The sequence below is a fragment of the Lacerta agilis genome, chromosome 17, assembly GCF_009819535.1.
Source record: "Lacerta agilis isolate rLacAgi1 chromosome 17, rLacAgi1.pri, whole genome shotgun sequence".
NCBI lineage: Eukaryota > Metazoa > Chordata > Lepidosauria > Squamata > Lacertidae > Lacerta > Lacerta agilis.
The window spans coordinates 38,821,178-38,840,884 of record NC_046328.1 but is presented as its reverse complement, the minus strand read 5'-3'; the positions used below and the strand labels follow the sequence as shown (position 1 = coordinate 38,840,884).

Below are 19,707 nucleotides of genomic sequence, written 5' to 3'. Positions count from 1 at the left end.
TTGGTGCTGCTAATGCAGTGGTTTGATTTCACCTCTGGATGCACACCCTATTGTCTCTCAAACAGATCGATGCCAACCAACCTTCATCCCACCCTGTGATCAACAGATGAAAGGTGGACGAAGTCACCAAATTAAGTAAGTAAGTAAGAAAACTTAGCTGCCAGTTCAATTAAAATTAATCATGATTTTTAATGGAAATAACTGAGCCAACAATAAAGTCCCATTTATTACAAGGGAATGCACCATTTCAACCTATGTTTAATAGGAAGTAAATTGCTTTGAGTTCAACATGACTCCCTTACAGGTATGATTAGGCTTTCATTGAAAATAGACTTGAATCATAAATTTGAACCAAAGAGCTGGCTTGAGATTATTAGGGCTTAAAATTCTTTACTTTTTCCTCATAAGCTGTTCTTTGTTGTTCAGTTCGGGTCTTATCAAAATGATGTAACATTTTGGGGGGAAGATGCAACCCAGTAGCCCCAAACTGGAGGCTAAGATAGAGAAGATCTCCACAGCCACCATGTACTTCCCCTTGGTGCTCAGATAGGTTGGAATAAAAGACAACCAAACACTGCAGAAGACCATCATGCTGAAGGTGATGAACTTGGCTTCATTAAAGCTGTCTGGCAACTTCCTGGCTAGGAAGGCCACAGCAAAGCTGACAATGGCCAGGAAGCCCATAAAGCCAAGGACACAGTAGAACATGATAGTGGAACCTTCATTACACTCCAGTATAATTTCTTTAGTCATGGAGTGAATGTCCATATCTGGGAATGGAGGAGAAGTTACTAGCCACACTGTGCAAATGGTGGCTTGAATAAAGGAGGAGGATAGGACAATGGAGCTGGTCAGATCTTTGCCCATCCATGTCCTCATACTGGATCCTGGCTTGGTAGCCATGAAAGCGAGAATCACAATGACAGTTTTGGCCAAGATGCAAGAAATTGACACTGAGAAGATGATGCCAAATGCAGCTTGTCTAAGGAGGCATGTCAGCTTTCCAGGTTGGCCAATAAATAGCAAAGCACAAAGGAAGGAGAGAATGAGGGAGATGAGGAGAGTGTAGGTGAGGTTCCGGTTGTTGGCTTTGACTATGGGAGTGTTTCGGTGCTTAATAAATATCCAAAGCACCAAGATTGTGGTGGAAGAAAAAGAGAGGGCAGAAATGGCGATGCTGCTGCCTAAAGATTCTTCATAGGACAAGAAAGTTATATATTTTGGAATGCATAAAGTTTTGTTATTATTTGGATAATGATCTTGTTGACATTGAAAGCAGTCGTTCATGTCTGAAAATGAAAAGTAAAACAAAGCCAGTGAATGTTCTTCTGTTTCTTCAGGCCTAGCATACAAATGATGACATTGGTTTCATAGAGTTGATTTCCTAACATGCAATGTCTACTTACAGATGTAGTTATGGGCTTAAAATATGTAGGGGACTGGTCATGAATGCACTGCTCCCACCTCCCAGTGCATGTTGACCATGCCCACTCACTGTTACATCATATATTGAACAGCAAAGGGGTATTCCAGGTGCATTTGGCTCAATGTGCTTCAGTGGCGTAGCAGGGGTTGCCAGCACCCGGGGCAGCATTGAGCAGGTGGGAGGGAGGGAGGGAAATTGACAGAGTACACATGCACATTCAACTACCTTGGGCTTTTGAAAACCTGAGTATAATGTGTATGTATATAGATATACTGTAGATACGATTCCTAAATACAATAAGGATCTCCCAAAAAAGAATTAAAACACCAGGAAGACCCAAATATGTAAAATCTATATTCTCCTTGCTGTAACAATATAGCATACATAAATAGATAGTGATAAATAACTCTACTTTGATTTTAGACCTTACAAAATCTGCATGTAGTTTAAACAGATTCTTACCAGCACAACCAGACCTTGTTATGCGTAATCATCATTATACAGTGGTACCTCGGGTTAAGTACGCTTCAGGTTAAGAACTCTGCTTAATAACAGAAATCGTGCTCTGGCGGTGCAGCAGCAGCAGGAGGTCCCATTAGCTAAAGTGGCGCTTCAGGTTAAGTACGCTTCAGGTTAAGAACGGACCTCTGGAACGCATTAAGTACTTAACCCAAGGTACCACTGTATACTCTTTGTCATCACCACAGACAGAAACACACACACACACACACAGAGAGAGAGAGAGAGAGAGAGAGAGAGAGAGAGAGAGAGAGAGAGAGAGAGAGAGATATGGCTGATATGAGCATTTTGGTCAACCCTGCTACACACACAAATAATTCCCAAATTATGGGTATCCTTTTTTGTGCGTCATCCCTGGCCATTCTGAAACAACCATATTTTCTGTACAGCCTATAATACTTTTTCCCTATTGTGAACAGTAGGACTGGTATAGACACATCAGCAAACCCCACTCCTTCTGGACTTTGAATGAATTTTTAGACCTGTGAAATGAATTTCTAATACAACCGTATGCCCAAATGCTTGACATATTCCATTAAAGAAACAAACAAACCATTTCTTACCTATCTGGTTTGAAATCTTTCCTTCTGGACATGGAAGACAATCATAGCAACAAGGTGGCTTTCCCTCTTTCTTCTTTGTGCTGTAACCCAAAGAGCATTTGTCATTGCATAGAGCAAGAGGTTGGGCCTGTTGATAAATGAAAGAGGGGCTTGTTTTAACCGTTATGGGGAAATAGTGTTTTGAAAGCCTCGTGATGTTTTCTTAAGAAATGGGCGACCGAAGAAGAAGGGGTTGCCATTTATTTGTGCCTACCAATGCATTTTGTGAAAAATTAGTCTAGTGACTGCTGGCTGGACAGAGTTTCAAACACTACTGTGATAAGTTTATCAATGAAATTCCTCAAATATCCCCTTTCCTAGATTCCATAAGTCCCCAACATTTTCACACACACCCCACCCCCCTGGGATGCTCGGTGCTCACCGCACAACCCCCCCCCCCAACGCATGCCATGCCCCCTGGGATGCGCATCAGCCACGCCCCCAGATGTACGCCACTCCCACTGTCGGAGCAGGTAGCGTTGCCACTGGCCCTACCTGGTTAAATCTGTCAGGCCATATGATGATACCATCTGAAATGGTGAACACTTTGTCTGTGGGAGCGTTAGGGTCTATCTTTCCCACCTTTACTCTAACGAAAGACTGGTTGGGGAAAGTAACCCAGTTGATAATATCAAGTCCACCTAATAATTCCCCATTTTGGTCAAAGGAGATCGTTTCCCCGGCACTGTTGTTAAATGTAACACTTCTCAGAAAGTGGAGCATCTAAACAGAGGGGAGAAACACATTTATGCTGTAAAAATGCCGACGATCAAATTAGAGGCAATATAGAAGAGCAAATAAAAGAGGTGCTGTTATTGTAGATTTGTTCCCTGATCCAATCATTGGGCTTATGTAAGCATGGACCAATAAAAAGGTGAAGACTTGCAGGGGAAGAGGAGGGCATGTACTCAATGTCTGCTTAACCAATTCTGTGCTAAACCAAAAATCTTCATTTGTATGCCTCCATTCATTTACCCCAGGGTTTCCCAAACTTGGGTTCCCAGCTGTTGTTGGATTACAACTCCCACCATCCCTGGCTAGCAGGACCAGTGGTCAGGTATGATAGGAACTGTAGTCCAAAAACAGCTGAAGACCCAAGTTTGGGAAACCCTGGTTTACCCTCTGCTGACTCTTCCAACTGTGTGAACATTCCAATAAGCTCTACCTCCAAAAACCTCCACTTATTAGGCAAAATTATAGTGTGGACATACAGCTGTGGACATACAGTCAAATATAATTTGGAAGACTTTCATGACCAGGGCTCCCAGTTGCACAGAGAAGCCTTCACCTGTTAAGCTTCATATATCTTCAAACAAGAGAGAGGTGCCTGGGGTATGAAGCCAATGGCGATGATCACTTGTGAGCCAATGCACATAGTACCATGGAGAAGACCATGTCAAGGGAACATGTCAAGGATGCATTCTTAAGGGGGGGAAATCTAATATACATATACAATAATAAATGAAAGCTGTCTTACTTTTGGTAAAACATTCCAGTGACACCCAAGGACAGTTACAATTAAGAAAGTTAAAGAAAATGAAGAGTGGAATGCGTAAAACAGGCATAGGCAAGCTCCAGCCCTCCAGAAGTTTTGAGGCTACATTTCCCATCATCCCTGACCACTGGTCCTGTTAGCTAGGGGTGATGGGAATTGTAGTTCCAAAACATCTGGAGGGCCGGAGTTTGCCTATGCCTGGCTTAAAAGGTCCACAGGCCACCTCATATTGGAGCAAATTTTAATTCTAGTGTAATTATGAAATACAACTTCTGTGTGAGTTTATAATGTCAGATTCTGAACTCATTGAGGAAATTGCAAATTAAGGCAGAGCCAGATTGCCCACCACTAATTTCTAAACAATCAAGGTCGGTTTGTTTCTTCACCCATGGATAGGGTGAGATCTAGAATAGTTTTAAGTTCAGAACTTTACCTGCCACGGATGTAGATTAAGAAACTTCCATTTTCCTTCACCCGCTGTTGCTCTGCGCTTGAATCTGGATGAATGCATGGCATGCAAAGCATGAGCGATAGCATAGACTGCATTGTGGGCACCGTAGCTGTGGCCAGTCATGCTCATTTCAAAAACAGATGCAGGGAGAGTTTCCAGCCTCTCCTCTCCAGTGCAGATTTCATCAACCTCGTTGTCAACCATGGATATGGGGAAGAAACATTCAAATGCCTTTTCCCAGAAGACCCTGATGAAGCCATCTTCTGTTTCTAAAGCAGGATTTCTCATCTGAAGAAATTCATGGAACCCCAGCACCTCTTTTGAGTGGACAGCAAAGGACAGCGCACCATGCAGGATGTCTACATTCCATCTTCTTTGAAGAGGAAGGGACGTGAAAGCCATCTCAGCTGTCATAAGCCATACTTTACCCTGGGTGTTCACCGACATATCATAAAACTGTAAATACTGAATACAATTTCTAAAAACTATCATAGTATGAGTCTCACCATGGAAGACCACCACATTGGCTTCGCTCCCCATGATGACTCTAAATGTTTCAATCGCCTTCTGCAACATTTTTTCAATCTGACTGGAAAAATCTATTTGGGGTAATTTCTCGATGAAGTCAAAGCAGATACCGTTCTGGGAAAACATGAGAAGCATGTTCTGTACAAATATCTCCGTACTTGCAACACTGAAATAAAGCACTCCAATCCACGTCCACCCAAAATGCAGCAGTAATTGGAGAAGACCCTTGTGTTGATTGGATGCACTTGGAAACATCCAGTACTCAAAAGCAGCCTGGGGGTTGCTGTTGGTTTCTGGAGCGGAGCTATAGGTGAGCTAAAGAAAAGCAAGAAAAACCAAGAAGAGTGGAAAAGGTTTTTTTCAAAAATAAAAAAAATTGAATGTTGATTTTGCAACTTTCTTTTTCTGGCTATGTACACATTAGTGGTTTGAAAAAGCAGTGAAGTCAGTTCTCCTTGCTGTGTTTTGAGCTGCATTTTTATATTGCTGTACAGGTCAAAGGAAGGACGCGGGTGGCTCTGTGGGTTAAACCACAGAGCCTAGGACTTTCTGATCAGAAGGTTGGCGGTTTGAATCCCTGCAATGACGGGGTTAGCTCCCGTTGCTCGGTCCCAGCTCCTGCCCACCTAGGAATTTGAAAGCACATCAAAAGTGCAAGTAGATAAATAAGTACCGCTCCAGCGGGAAGTTAAAAGGCATTACCGTGAGCTGCTCTGGTTTGCCAGAAGCGGCTTTGTCATGCTGGCCACATGACCCGGAAAGTGTACGCCGGCTCCCTCAGCCATTAATGAGAGATGAGTGCCGCAACCCCAGAGTCGTCCGTGACTGGACCTAATGGTCAGGGGTCCCTTTACCTTTACAGATCAAAGAGAGAGAGGGGATGTCTTCCCCTGATGTCTATTACCTGATTTCCCACACCAAATATAGTGATACATTTGCCAAAATGTAATGCTTATTTCCAGTCATCCACTGGGGTCATAAACAGATCTCAATGTTTGTGTCTTTGATGGCTAGTTATTAAGCAGAAGGAAAGGATTCCCCCCCCCCCTCTAGAGAGGACCTGGACATTATCAAAACACAGTTATTCTTCCCCTCATCTATCCCTGTAGGAAGAGAAAACAACTTTGCAGGGTTTTCCTCAGAATATTTATTTTTTACCATCCTCTTCTCCTGTTCCCAACATCATTGCAAATCCCTGGAACAATGCTGGATCTGGGGCATTGTGCATATTGCAAAATGGTGACCAGGCTATCAACACAGCTGCTGTGCCCAAGACGCCATTTTCACACATCTTTCTTCCCCACCCCACCCCAATTCCTATGACTGTGTTACTATGTCTAAGGGACCCTCTTAAAAAAATAAATGTTGATGCAGAGGACTCCCCACCCCTATGGATTGGCAGTAAAGATTCCACAATTATGTTTGACCTGCACTCCTGCCTGACTCTCCAGCACTGCCTCTGCATTTCTCAATCATCTGAGGCATTTAAGGAGAGCTCGGTGTCCACTTGCCAGGAATGCTGTGGGTTCTTGCAGTGAATAGGGAGTTGGACTTACAGTGGTCATAAAATGAACATTAGTTTGAAGAAGAAGAAGAGGAGGAAGAAGAGGAAGAGGAAGAAGAGGAGGAGAAGGAGGAGGAGGAGGAGGAGGAGGAGGAGGAGGAGGTGTTCGGACTTGATACCCTGCCTTTCACTCCCCTTAAGGAGTCTCAAAGCGGCTCACAATCTCCTTTCCTTTCCTCCCCACAACAAACACTCTGTGAGCTGAGTGAGGCTGAGAGACTTCAGAGAAGTGCGACTAGCCCAAGGTCACCCAGCAGCTGCATGTGGAGGAGCGGGGACACAAACGCTGGCAGTTTGGAACTGCACATGAAGCCAGTTTAAGGATTATTTTTCCTTGGTCTAAATTTGTTCCTTATGCAGCTTGCAGTCCGACTCTCTATGACACTCCTCTTCCTGCCCCCACCCCAGATTTATAAGCTCCCAGTTCCTTGGGTAGCCAACTTACACGTGGAATCTTATAGTTGTTCAGAATGACTGCCATGTGGAGACAGACATTAGAGTCAGGTCCCCCAATGACCGCTGCCAAACTGTTCTGGGGTTCACATTTGTAGTTATGGATAAATCTTCCCCTTGTGCAGAGAAGTTCCATAGAGGCTTGAAGTGTCGATATTGGCTGGAAATAGTTCTCATAGATGTTGAAACCCAGGGTGAAATTGGGTAAGATATGAGTGTTGCAATTTATCCCCCTAACAGCAAATGCAAAGGCCAGGATGTTCTGGTAATTCTGAGTCAGAAACCTACAATGGCAATTTGATTATTTTTTTAGACCGCTTTCCACTTCTATGATAAATATCAAGGCGGTCACATCATGAAAATACAAGACAATATCTAGTAAATATATGGGGTGAGAGACAATGCTGATCATATTCAGAACGGATCCATTAGAATAAACAGATACGGATTTCAAAGGGTCTACTCTCAGTATGATTTATTTGGCTGTCACCTGTAATCAAGAAAATCCAGCTGCCGTTGGGTTTTTAAAAAATCAGGTAAAAAGATACCTCAAGATCACATGATCAACAACAGGAACTGATAATAGTGGCCATGAAAACTAAGAAGTAAGTGCATTTCTAACATCAAGTGGAAGCTATCTAAAGTCAGTAGCAGCCCAGATGCCTTCTAAATATGTCATGGGGGGTAGCACATGTTTTGACAAGAGTCTCTCAGCAGTGTGCAGCCAGTTCAAGAAATTCAACAGACATAAAATCCATTAAAAGCTTACTATAATGTAAATATGAGAAATAATGCCAGCAACAGTGAGGTCTCAGGATTGATCATACAGTACTTACAAATAATAGGATTGGGCTTAGCAATTGCACACTCAGCATCAGAAATCAGCCACATCGTTACTGAGAGAAGTAATGTTACAGAATATCTGCATTCATTACTACTTTTAATACTAATATTATCATTTACACCAGCACAGCAAATAAGAATATACCAAAAGGTAGCGGTAGAGGCAGGATGCCTTTCTGAAAAGGAAGTAAGGAATGAGCTCATCCCCCTAACTATTGAAGCTCAAACTCATCCTCATAGAACCATCCTGAGAATATTATCTGAAAAGATTTTTATATTCTTATTACTATCATCATCATCAACACCATCATCAAAACCTAGCTCCGTACATGAGCTCATCAACTACGTCCTGAGAAGGATGTTTTGTGAATGTTATCTGGTAAGAAGAAATGTAGATCTGCGAAATAATGTACCCAATGATGAGATCACCTGACTGATAATAGTTGTGAAGGCTAGGAGCATGCCCATCCCTGCAAGATTTAAGAACAGGAAGTCTGCAACCAGCTTGGGGCAGCCACACTAATGCCAGTATTCCAAATAGAATAATCTTGGATGAAAACCATCCAGTAAGAAACCATTTTATCACTTCCCACATTATCATTTGAGTGCCTGTTATTTTCATCATCTGAGCTAAATAATCACTCAGTCAGCTGAGCTCGAAAGCTGGGACTTCCAAGAGTGCAGTTTATTAGCACTCAGACTGACGGCACAGCGGATGTTAATATCTAGCTTGAGTCTGAGATTACTATTTTGCTAGTGGCCAATAGAATTTCCCATGATATTTGCAGAAGTGGTTGTAATCACATTTGATTTGATAGTTACTGGGGATTTAATGACATGTTTAGCATTTACTGTGGAGGTGCAGAAGAATATCCCCCCCCCTTGACATATCAGCAGAAGTCAGTAGGCTTCACAGCCCTCCCCACTGTGGCAACAATAAACTCCAAAGCATCTGCAAGGCCACCAAAAAAGAGAGGCATTAAGAAACTAACAAAGACTAACATAAAGTTGTGTTGGCCTTTCAGCTCTATGAAATGACAGGATTGTGGTCGGATTCCGGGGAAAATCCTATCACTAATTCAGGATAGTGATGATGATGGTGGTGGTGATGATTTAATTGAATTTACATACCACCCTATAGGGACGCGGGTAGCGCTGTGGTCTAAACCACTGAGCCTCTTGGGCTTGCTGATCAGAAAGCCAGCAGTTCAAATCCCCGCTAAGATGGGGTGAGCTCCCGTTGCTCGGTCCCAGCTCCTGCCCACCTACCAGTTCAAAAGCACACCAAAGTGCAAGTAGATAAATAGGTACTGCTCCTGCAGGAAGGTAAATGGCATTCCCATGTGCTGCTCTGGTTTCGCCAGAAGCGGCTTTGTCATGCTGGCCACATGACCCGAAGCTGTCTGCGGACAAACACCGGCTCCCTTGGTCCATAGAGTGAGATGAGCGCTGCAACCCCAGAGTTGTCCGCGACTGGGCCTAACGGTTAAGGGTACCTCGCCACTCTATACCCGGGGGTCTCAGAGCAGTTCACAGAATATCAGGGCGGTTCACAGAATAATCTGGCATTAAATGGTAATGGTACCTTAAAAAGTTTCATTTCCTAATCTCAGCCCATGGGACCATCAGATAATAGGAACCAGGGCATTTTCTCTGGCATTCAGCGCCCAAGAAAAGGAGACTTATTCCATAGATACATATGCCAAACATTAAATTATGTTAGTGATTAAATCCTGCTGTTTTGTGTGTGTGTGTGTGTGTGTGTGTGTGTGTGTTCACAATATAGTAACATTCTCACCACCATCACTATTTCCTTTAAGCCAGATGTTTTTAAAACATTTAAAACCTTTTTTGCGGGGGAGAACAATCCTGCTTTTCTTTCATGACACTAGACTTATTCTGGTGGTTGTAAAATTTTTGTTTCAACAGACCCAATCCTCAGATATCAAAACGCAAGGCCTGGTACAGAGGCAGTTTTCTAATTTAGCTGGGGTGTTTGGATAGCTCCAGCCAAAGATCTGGTGAGCCTTCTTGGCCTAGTCCAATCAAGACATTACCTTTTTTCACCAATCATTTTTCTCCACTCAAATGTGGATGAACACAAGGCAAGCCAAGCATGCTGTCCTGAACCGCAGGCGCAAAGGAGGGTTGGAGCAAAACCATGGTAATGGCCAGATCTAATCCTTTATTAGTGAAAGGTGTAAACCAACAGCACAGCGTGCAGAGTCACACAGATCTTAAAGACACAGGACAAGAATTATGGAATATTATTCCAATATGTGATCACAAGTGGAGAGACTTGTGGACACAGATGGGAGAATTTGCTGTTACTCAGTGTGGAGAAATGGCATAGGGAATTAATGAAGTAAATTTGATAACTAGGAAAAAGCATGGTTGACATTTTCTACTACTACTACTACTACTACTAATAATAATAATAATAATTTGGGAACTCCTCTTGGACTTTTCATGGGAAAAAGAAATGAATGACTTTGAGACACATTGATTTAAAATAAATATTATTTAACAGAAAGTCGAGAAGATGGTGCTATCATGGACTGAATGTCTTAATCCTCCTTCTCCGCGTCCTCTTTCTTTCCTGTCTTTTTCTGGTTCTTTCTCTTTCTCATCTCATTTCTCTTTCTCATCTCATTTTATGTAACCAGTAGGTGGGAAATCATTAAGTCCTTTTTTCTTTTTCTTAATTGTTTCTTTTCTTTTCTCAGTTATTTCTCTTCTTTCTTTCACGTCTTCTTTCTGCTTCTTTCGCTTTCTCTTCTTCTTTCCTCTCTTTCTCTTTTCTCTTTTCTTTTTTCTGTTTCTTTCTTTTTCTTCTCATGATTGAGGCTGCAATAATAGTGCAACTTAGCTGAGGATAAGTATATTTGGTTGGGATTACACTGTGAGTTCCATGGACGACAAGGTAGATATTTAGCTATGACTAAATTTCCATTGCTTACAATGCAGTTAAATGATGAATAACGTTAGTTGGGTTGAGCACTACTTTACAATAATTATTTTTTCCTCTGTATTAGCTGCTCTCTGTTGTTCAACTCAGGCCTCACCATAATTATATAGCTTTTTGGGAAAAAGATACAAACCAGTAAGCCTGCACTGGAGGACAAGATGGAGAAGATCTCCACAGCCACCATGTATTTCCCCTTAGTACTCAGGTAGGTTGGAACAAAAGACAACCACACACTGCAAAAAACCAGCATGCTGAAGGTGATGAACTTGGCTTCATTAAAGCTGTCAGGCAACTTCCTGGCTAGGAAAGCCACACTGAAGCTGACAATGGCCAGGAAACCCAAAAAGCCCAGCACAGAGTAGAACATGAGAGGGGAACCTTCACTACATTGCAGTACAATTGCATCACGCATTGTGTGCATGTCCAAATAGGGGAATGGAGGAGAGGTGGACAACCACACAGTACAAATAATGGCTTGAATCAGGCAGCAGGAAAGAACAATTGAGGTGGCCAGGTGTTTCCCCACCCATTTTCTCAGTTTAGACCCTGGCCTGGTGGCCCGGAAAGCTAGGACAACAAGGATGGTTTTAGCCAGCACACTTGACACAGCCACAGTGAATATGAAGCCAAAAGCAAGTTGTTGGAGGAGGCAGGTTACCTTCTCAGGTTGGCCAATGAATAGCAAAGCACAAAGGAAGGAGAGCAGCAGGGAGACAAGGAGAGTGTAGGTGAGGCTCCGGTTGTTGGCTTTGACTATGGGAGTGTCCCTGTGCGTAATGAAGATTCCCAGCACAAAAGCTGTGATGGAAGACAAGGAAAGAGCAAGAAGAGCCAAACCGAGACCCAATGTTTCTTCATAAGACAAGAAGGTTATATATTTTGGAATGCATGAATCCTGGCCATTGTTTGGATATTGTCCATCTGGGCATTGAAAGCAGGCATCCATGTCTGAAAAAGAGAAAAATTCATTTTGTTGTACATGCTCTGGTATTGGAAAAACCCAAATGAAGGCAAATAGGTCAAAACATGAAACAAAATCTTGGACCCAAATGCTAAGAGCTCAGAGGCACAGGGAAATACCAATGCTGCTTTTTGTCCATGGGAGTAATGCCTCTGCTGCCATCTTGCCCGGATGTATATATCAAAATATTTGTTTTGTTTTAGTCAAGTGGCATCATATACTGCTGTATATTAAATCAGTCTGTATTCCCTTGTCAACGTTCACCATCAAACTGAAATGGTCTGTAGTGGAAAGAATCATTCCGTTTGCATTCTAATACAGATTTTTTAAGTATAATTGGTTTAATTCACACTGAAATGGGACTGCCTGTTTGTATTGGTGAAAGGGCTTAACTCAAAGATTACATTGAAGCTAAAGGTAAAAGGTAAAAGTAAAGAACCTGGACGGTAAGTCCAGTCAAAGTCAACTATGGGGTTGCGGCGCTCATCCTGCTTTCAGGCTGAGGGAGCCTGGAAAGAGAGACCTAACTGCTAGGTAAGGCATGAGCTGGGGCAGAGGAACAGGAGCTCACCCCTTTGTGCAGATATGAGCACCAACCTTCTGATCGGCAAGCCCAAGAGGCTCAGTAGTTTAGACCACAATGCCACCCACATCTCTTGAAACTGAAGAACAGCAAGAAGAGCTCTTTCTGTGATTTAACGGAGTTGATAATTAACGGGTTGTTGTTCTCTAGCAGTTAACATGTGAGTGATTAACATTAGATCAGGTGACAAGGGTTTTTGGTTGCAAATCCTTGTTTTGAAAGGAGTTGCCTTTGGGTTTCTTTGTTTTCAAACTTTGTGGAGTGAGGATGTAAATGAAGCTCTCCAAGTAAGTAGATCCAGGCCAAAGCAGCTGGACGGCAGGCAGTGGAGCCTGTGTGTGTGAGTGTTTGAGAGAGAGCTATGTTTGTCAGCTTTGAATTTAAATTAAAGTTATTTCTAAGCTGGACAGCACAAGGTATTGTGTGGATATTTTTGATGTACAGTGGTACCTCGGGTTACAGACGCTTCAGGTTACATATGCTTCAGTTTGCAGACTCCGCTAACCAGAAATAGTATCTTGGGTTAAGAAAAGTTTCAGGTTAAGAACAGACCTCCAGAATGAATTAAGTTCTTAACCTGAGGTACCACTGTATCATTGATGTTTTTGCTTTGTTTTTTAAAAACGTTCTACAAGTAAACATTTCAATTAAACGTATGGGCCTTTACAACATTTTTATTCCAAAAGGACTCTGTTTTCATGTATCCAGTCACTTCAAACTGTTCAATATTAGCATCTCCAATAAAAATTGCTTATTAATTCTTCCTGAAATAATACGAGAACTGAAAACACTGCTAAACTTCAGAGTTCACTTTTTTCTGAGCTTTGTTATAGAGTTCTAATCCAAAAATCAGTATGCATTTATATGGAAAACTGAACTGCAAATGTTTTTTTTAGAATCGTTAGATAAATGAGTGTCAGCCTGACATGCATCCAGTGGAGTATATGCAATTCTTCTGAGAACTTTATACATTATCATGATTACCCTTCTGGTTGGAGATCTTTCCTTCTGGACACGGAAGGCAATCATAACAGCAAGGTGGCTTCCCCTCCTTCTTGCCCTTTCTATAACCTGCATGACAATCGTCATTGCACAGAGAAATGGGAAGCGACTGTCAACAAAAGAAAGCACAGAATATTTTAACATTCAAAAAATAGGTTTAGATAGTTTGTATGATATAGTTTAATCTACAGCTGAGAATGAGATTGATGTTGGCATGGCATAATAAATTTCCTTGAGTCTTAGGAGTTACTTTCTATGCAGTAGGACTGATTGAACTTCCACCTTGGTTGTGCTTAAGATAAACGAGCCTCATCTAGCTGACATGAGGAAGAGGCAAAGTTGGTTCCAATTGTGAAGAATAAACCGCTTTTTAAACTTTGGGGAAATAATGGGAACCAACTGAAAAGTTTTGTGGATCCTTACCTGGTAATAGATATTAGGCCATACAATGGCTTCCTCATCAATAGTGAATGCTTGGGGGGCATCTGGGTCTATGTTTCCAACTCTGACTCTAAGAAAAGATTGATTTGGGAATGTGACCCAATTTATAATGTCAAATCCAGCTTGTAAGGCCCCATTTTGATCAAATGAAACCTTTTCCCCAGCACTGTTGTTAAATGAAACATTTCGTAGAAAATGTTGGAGCTAAAGGGAAGAGAGAGAGAGAGAGAGAGAGAGAGAGAGAGAGAGAGATCTTAGGAGAGAAGCAAGGCAATAATACAACACACTTCAAACTAGGATCAATGGGCTCTTTAAATGAGCAGTTCTGGATGTGGCAGTTCATTGTTCCAAGCAGGAAGCCAGTGATATTCTCCTCTACGGTACTATGAGCTCAAGCAGGGAAAACCCCCTTGTTCCACCATGTTCTTTGTCTTCTGGAGGCTACTGAGCATGCTTCAGTGGGTGGGTTGGTGTGGTGTTTGCTTACTTATTCTTTTAATAAGATGAACTTTTTCTGCTTATTGTGGAGTTCACCAACATGAAAAACAATCTTCAACCACAGTGGCATTAACCAAATGCTATGAAGGTGCAAAGACCAGCATACTCATTGGGCGCTTATGCCCCTCGAAATTGTCTCCTGGAACATGACAGGCTAGTTCACCTACCTTCCCAACAGTGTGGATAACTATTTCATCAAGCATTTGACTTTATCATGCTCCAAAAAACTTGGATGGCCAAATATCTAGTAATAGGTAGATATTGTGCATTCAAATTAGAGACCACTGCAAGTCTTGGTCCTGAAAGAAAGAAGGGTGGCTCTGAAAGGCAGATCATCAAGTTGATATGCTTAGGTATTTTCAAAGTAACAAGCATTCAATGTGTTTACTGTGAACAAGAAGCACCAGAAAACAAGTTGAAAAATGGATCAGTGAAAAAACCATGTCTGCAGCTGCCGCAAACCCACACTTCACACAGAGAGTGACCACTCTTCTCTTTGCGTTTTACCTGCCATGGGTGTTCAATGAGAAACTTCTTTCTCTGCCGTCCTCCAATTGCTTGCTTTTTGGACTTCGACAAATCCATGGATTGCAGGGCATGAACCACAGCATAAACAGCCAGGTAGATGTTGTAACTGTGGGCAGTTGTACTCATTTCAAAAACTGATGCTGGAAGAGTGTCTAGCTTCTCCTTCCCCGTACAGATTTCCTCATTTGCCATGTCTACTTTGGTGTCAGGGAGAAGACAGGTAAATGTTTGTTCCCAGAATACTCTAAGCAATTTGTCTTCTTTTTCTGAAATGGGGTTCCTGTTCTGAATAAATTTATGAAATCCTAACACCCTTTCGGAGTGGACTGCAAAAGATAGAGCACCATGGATGAATTCTGTGTCCCACTGTCTTTGCAAATGAAATGATGTGAAATCCATTTCAGCCGTCTTAACCAGGAGTTTTGCATTCTTTAGGCCACTATTGAATTCCCAAAAAACGATCAATGTCCTCAAGACTAGCATGGTCTGAATTTCACCATGCACAACCACCACACTGGCAGTGCTTGCCATGATGCCCGCAGTCATGTTGACCCCCTTTCCCGCAATTACACCAAAAGTATCGGAGGATCCCTGTTTTGGTAAACATTCTACGAAGGCAAAGCAGATACCTCTTTGGGAGAAGATGGGAAGCACATTCTGCACAAACCTCTCTCCGTTGTCATCATCCAGATAAACCACCCCAATCCATGTCCACCTGAAATGAAGAAGTAACTGGAGAATCCCCATATATTGGTGAGCCCCGTTTGGGAACATCTGTTGGATGAAAGCACCTTGTTTTTCAGTATCCAGTACTGGTGCGGAACCATATGCAAGCTAAAGAAACATTACAACAAAACAGTAAGTTCTCATATCACCATGTTCTTGTAGGTGAATGTGTGTATTTCTGGCAATACAGCTACTACCAAACCATAATGCTTCTCACAAAATATCACCTAAGAAGGATCAACATTTTCTTTTGAACCTTCTTCCAATCTAACCTCATCTTAAACTCTGATGGTAGCATCGATCAATGCCAAAGGGGTTTGCTGCTCATGCAACAGGACTTTGTATCTCTCTTGTCCTCTGTGTAGCATGCAGCATGTTGGGAAAGATGGAGGGCACAAGGAGAAGGGGACGACAGAGGGCGAGATGGCCACCTCATGAGAAGAGAAGACTCCCTGGAAAAGACCCTGATGTTGGGAAAGATGGAGGGCACAAGGAGAAGGGAACGACAGAGGACGAGATGGTTGGACAGTGTTCTCGAAGCTACAAACATGAGTTTGAGCAAACTGCAGAAGGCAGCGGAAGACACCAGTGCCTGGCATGCTCTGGTCCATGGGGTCAGACGTGACTAAAAGACTAAACAACAACAACATATCTAGGCTCTGAAACAGAAATCTCTATTTATGCCAAATGGATCTGAGATAATGTAGGCATTCTCCCCATAGTCAAGTTTTCCTACAAAGCTTCCAGTGTGATTTCAGCCACATCCATTTTAACCTCCAAACCACATCTGAAAAGGAAGAGAAGTAACTGTGGTTTGCTCATACATCCTGCTCATGAGCAAAGCGTACCTGTGGCATCTTGTAGTAGCTCAGGATGGTTGCCATATGGAGGCAGACATTGGAATTAGGTCCCCCAATGACTGCTACTGCATTGCTCCGGGTGTCACACTTGTAGTTTGGGATTAATCTTTCCTGAGTCGAGAGAAGTTCCATTGAAGCTTGATAGGTTGTGCTTGTACTGAACTGGCTATTATAGATCTGGAAGCCCAGAGTGATGTTGGGTAAGAGTCGGGGGTTTAAATTGATTTCACTTACAGCAAATGCCAAGGCCACAATGTGCTGGTAGAGGTGGGTCAGTACGCTGAAAGGAGAGTTACATGCCACAATATGGTTCATCTGCTTCAGGTTATATTGGGCACAATTCTATACAATACATACTTCACTGTGGCATTTCATCAAGTTATGTATTACAACGTGAGTTGACTGTGGCAATGTACCCTCTGGAATTTTCTCAATATGCATCTAATGACGGCACTTGGTAGAAGCTAAAGAAGGCCAAGTTAGAATAGAAATTTGGGGGGGTTGTATTGCTTAAATCAGGTCTATTCCAATTTTTGAAATTATCAGATACCATATATTTAACAAAAGAAGATCTACTGAAAGCACTAGGATGAATTTAAAACAATAGGGTTGGTAATAATTGCCTGTAAGTTGTTATCCCATCCAGAATATCTAATAGACAATGCAGTTTAAAATATCATTCCTTACAATTTAATTGGCTGTTCCCCCCAGCAGAAAATCAAAAGAAGATTATGGTGAGTGTAAATGCTTATCCACAAAATCATTCTTGCAATAATATTATCGGAACAGGTACATTTTATATCTCCTTACATGATATCACCAAAGAGCTCAGTAGTGGGAGGTTTTTCAAATGTCATTGGACTTGAAAACACAAAGTTTTGCGAAGAAATGCCAGCAATATTGAGATCTCCAGGCTGATAATACTTGTGGAGAATAGGGAGAGGGTCCCTGATACTACATTTAGCTGCATTTGGAAGCTTGCACACTGCTTGAGGCAACAACACAAATACTAACAAAACTGACACCATTATTTACTATTAAAATCTGATTTCTAGAAAGAATTCCACCTATTCTAGCATTGCTATTCAAGCAGCTGTGAATCCTGGAATTAGATTTAGATGGCTACTTATTCAGCAGATGCGATGATTTGAATTTCAGAATGACGGAGTTCTCCCTGCCTGTCTCTCTTTTCTGAATGGTGCAAGGGATATGGATGGTTTATTCAGTGCCAGCAGATAGTTTTGCTCGTGGCCATGGACATTCCCCATGGAACCTTGAAAACAAGGAGAATTAATCATAGTTGATTTGATAATTACAGAGGATATGATAAACTTATTCAGAACTGCAACTTCTCCATGAAAATGTTCAGTTGATCTAGACTAATTGAATATTGTGCCTACTAAATTGAAAGGGACTTAAATAATTACGAGTTTGTCATCTTGTTCTCCATGGGACCTAATTTCAACTCACTAGGTATGGAACTGATTCAAGCAAATATTATGCAGTGTGAAGTTGCAGCAAACAGATTGATGAAGTTGTGTTCGTTTCCAGCCTTAGTTCTAAGTGGAATTAATACAAACTTCCTGTATATTTCACTGTTGGTTTGTAATTTTGCTAGTGCCCACTACAGGTATCCAGGGAATTGGAGAAAATGTAATCACAGTTAACCTGGTAATTAGAGGGAAAATAATCACTACTCAGGCTTCTAGGTTCTCTGAGACATGAAAAAGAAAACATGTTTAACTCAGCATAATTTTCTTGTCTACAAGAAAAATGAAGTATTCAAAAAAGAGTCTTTCAAATAAACACCATTTTGCAATATATTTATATGTAGAACTATGTTAAAACCTTTTTTTGTCCAACATAAAGCAGTTTCCCTTCGGTTTTCATCTAAAAGGGGGCCTACACCTCCCCAAACTCATGTTATTTCATATGTGTGATCACTATGTCTGCCAAAATGAAGCTTTTTTTTTTTTTTGCAAAGTTTCCCATATGGTGGGAGTGAAAGTTGCCGGTGTAGCTTTGTGATTTATAGGCCAAGCTCCTGTAAATCACAAAGCTCTGCCTGTCTCTCTTTTCTGAATGGTGCAAAGGATATGGATGGTTTATTCAGTGCCAACATATAGATAATAAACTTATTCAGAACTGCAACTTCTCCATGATAATGTTTAGTTGATCTGACTAATTCAATATAGAGACTTAAATTATTACTAGTTTGCCACCTTGTTTTCCATGGGACAACACAGTTGATTTGATAATTACTGGGGATTTAATGACATGTTTAGCATTTACTGTGGAGGTGCAGAAGAATATTCCCCCCCTGACATATCAGCAGAAGTCAGTAGGCTTCACAGCCCTCCCCACTGTGGCAACAATAAACTCCAAAGCATCTACAAGGACACCAAAATAGAGAGGCATTAAGAAACAAACAAAGACTAACACAAAGTTGTGTTGGCCTTTCAGCTCTATGAAATGACAGGATTGTGGTCGGATTCCAGGAAAAATCCTATCACTAATTCAGGATAGTGATGATGACGATGATGAGGATGATTTTATTGAATTTACATACCAACCTATAGGGACGCGGGTGGCACTGTGGTCTAAACCACTGAGCCTAGGGCTTGCCGATCAGAAAGGCAGTGGTTCAAATCCCTGCAACGGGGCGAGCTCCCTTTGTTCAGTCCCAGCTCTTGCCGACCTACCAGTTCAAAAGCACGCCAAAGTGCAAGTAGATAAATAGGTACTGCACCAGCAGGAAGGTAAACGGCGTTTCCGTGCGCTGCTATGGTTTCGCCAGAAGCGGCTTAGTCATGCTGGCCACATGACCCAGAAGCTGTCTGCGGACAAACGCCGGCTCCCTCGGCCTTTAGAGTGAGATGAGCGCTGCCAAAGTTCTGGTGAGCCTTCTTGGCCTAATCCAATCAAGACATTAACACAAGGCAAGCCAAGCTTGTTGTCCTGAACCACATGCCCAAAGGACGGTTTCAGCAAAACCATGAGAATAGCCAGATCTAATCCTTTATTAGCGAAAGGTGCAAACCAACAGCAAAGTGTGCAGAGCCACACAGTTCTTAAAGACATGGGACAAGAATTATGGAATATTATTCCAATATGTGATCACAAGTGGAGAGACTTGTGGACACAGATGGGAGAATATACTATTACTCAGTATGGAGAAATGACGTAGGGAATTAATGAAGTAAATTTGATAACTAGGAAAAAAAGACGGTTGACATTTACTAATAGTAATAATAATAAT

General features: G+C 41.9%; 2 protein-coding genes across 2 annotated transcripts; both read right to left on the bottom strand.

Annotated features, from left to right (window-relative positions):
- Nucleotides 1-390: 390 nt before the first annotated feature.
- LOC117038925 (vomeronasal type-2 receptor 26-like) lies at nucleotides 391-8,227 on the bottom strand. The gene is made up of 6 exons (XM_033135912.1): nucleotides 8,193-8,227; nucleotides 7,031-7,190; nucleotides 4,476-5,336; nucleotides 3,043-3,270; nucleotides 2,509-2,635; nucleotides 391-1,289 (listed from the first exon to the last, which is right to left on the bottom strand). The coding sequence occupies exons 1-6, from the start codon at nucleotides 8,210-8,212 to the stop codon at nucleotides 391-393; spliced, it is 2,295 nt and encodes a 764-aa protein (XP_032991803.1). The 5' UTR covers nucleotides 8,213-8,227.
- Nucleotides 8,228-10,895: 2,668 nt separating this feature from the next.
- LOC117061478 (vomeronasal type-2 receptor 26-like) lies at nucleotides 10,896-16,789 on the bottom strand. Its single transcript, XM_033174316.1, has 4 exons — nucleotides 16,437-16,789; nucleotides 14,842-15,696; nucleotides 13,378-13,504; nucleotides 10,896-11,797 (listed from the first exon to the last, which is right to left on the bottom strand). The coding sequence occupies exons 1-4, from the start codon at nucleotides 16,761-16,763 to the stop codon at nucleotides 10,896-10,898; spliced, it is 2,211 nt and encodes a 736-aa protein (XP_033030207.1). The 5' UTR covers nucleotides 16,764-16,789.
- Nucleotides 16,790-19,707: the final 2,918 nt, after the last annotated feature.

Excerpts from the sequence above, each read along its gene's own strand:
- LOC117061478 (XM_033174316.1), bottom strand. The coding sequence starts at position 16,763 with ATGAACCATATTGTGGCATGTAACTCTCCTTTCAGCGTACTGACCCAC. Across the intron at positions 13,505-14,841 it reads TCATTGAACACCCATGGCAG|TCGCTTCCCATTTCTCTGTG; the intron begins GTAAAACGCAAA and ends TTTTGTTGACAG. Across the intron at positions 11,798-13,377 it reads AAAGATCTCCAACCAGAAGG|ACATGGATGCCTGCTTTCAA; the intron begins GTAATCATGATA and ends TCTCTTTTTCAG.
- LOC117038925 (XM_033135912.1), bottom strand. The coding sequence starts at position 8,212 with ATGTACGGAGCTAGGTTTTG. Across the intron at positions 7,191-8,192 it reads ATGTACGGAGCTAGGTTTTG|GACACTTCAAGCCTCTATGG; the intron begins ATGATGGTGTTG and ends CCAGCCAATATC. Across the intron at positions 2,636-3,042 it reads GGCCTGACAGATTTAACCAG|GCCCAACCTCTTGCTCTATG; the intron begins GTAGGGCCAGTG and ends ATTTATCAACAG.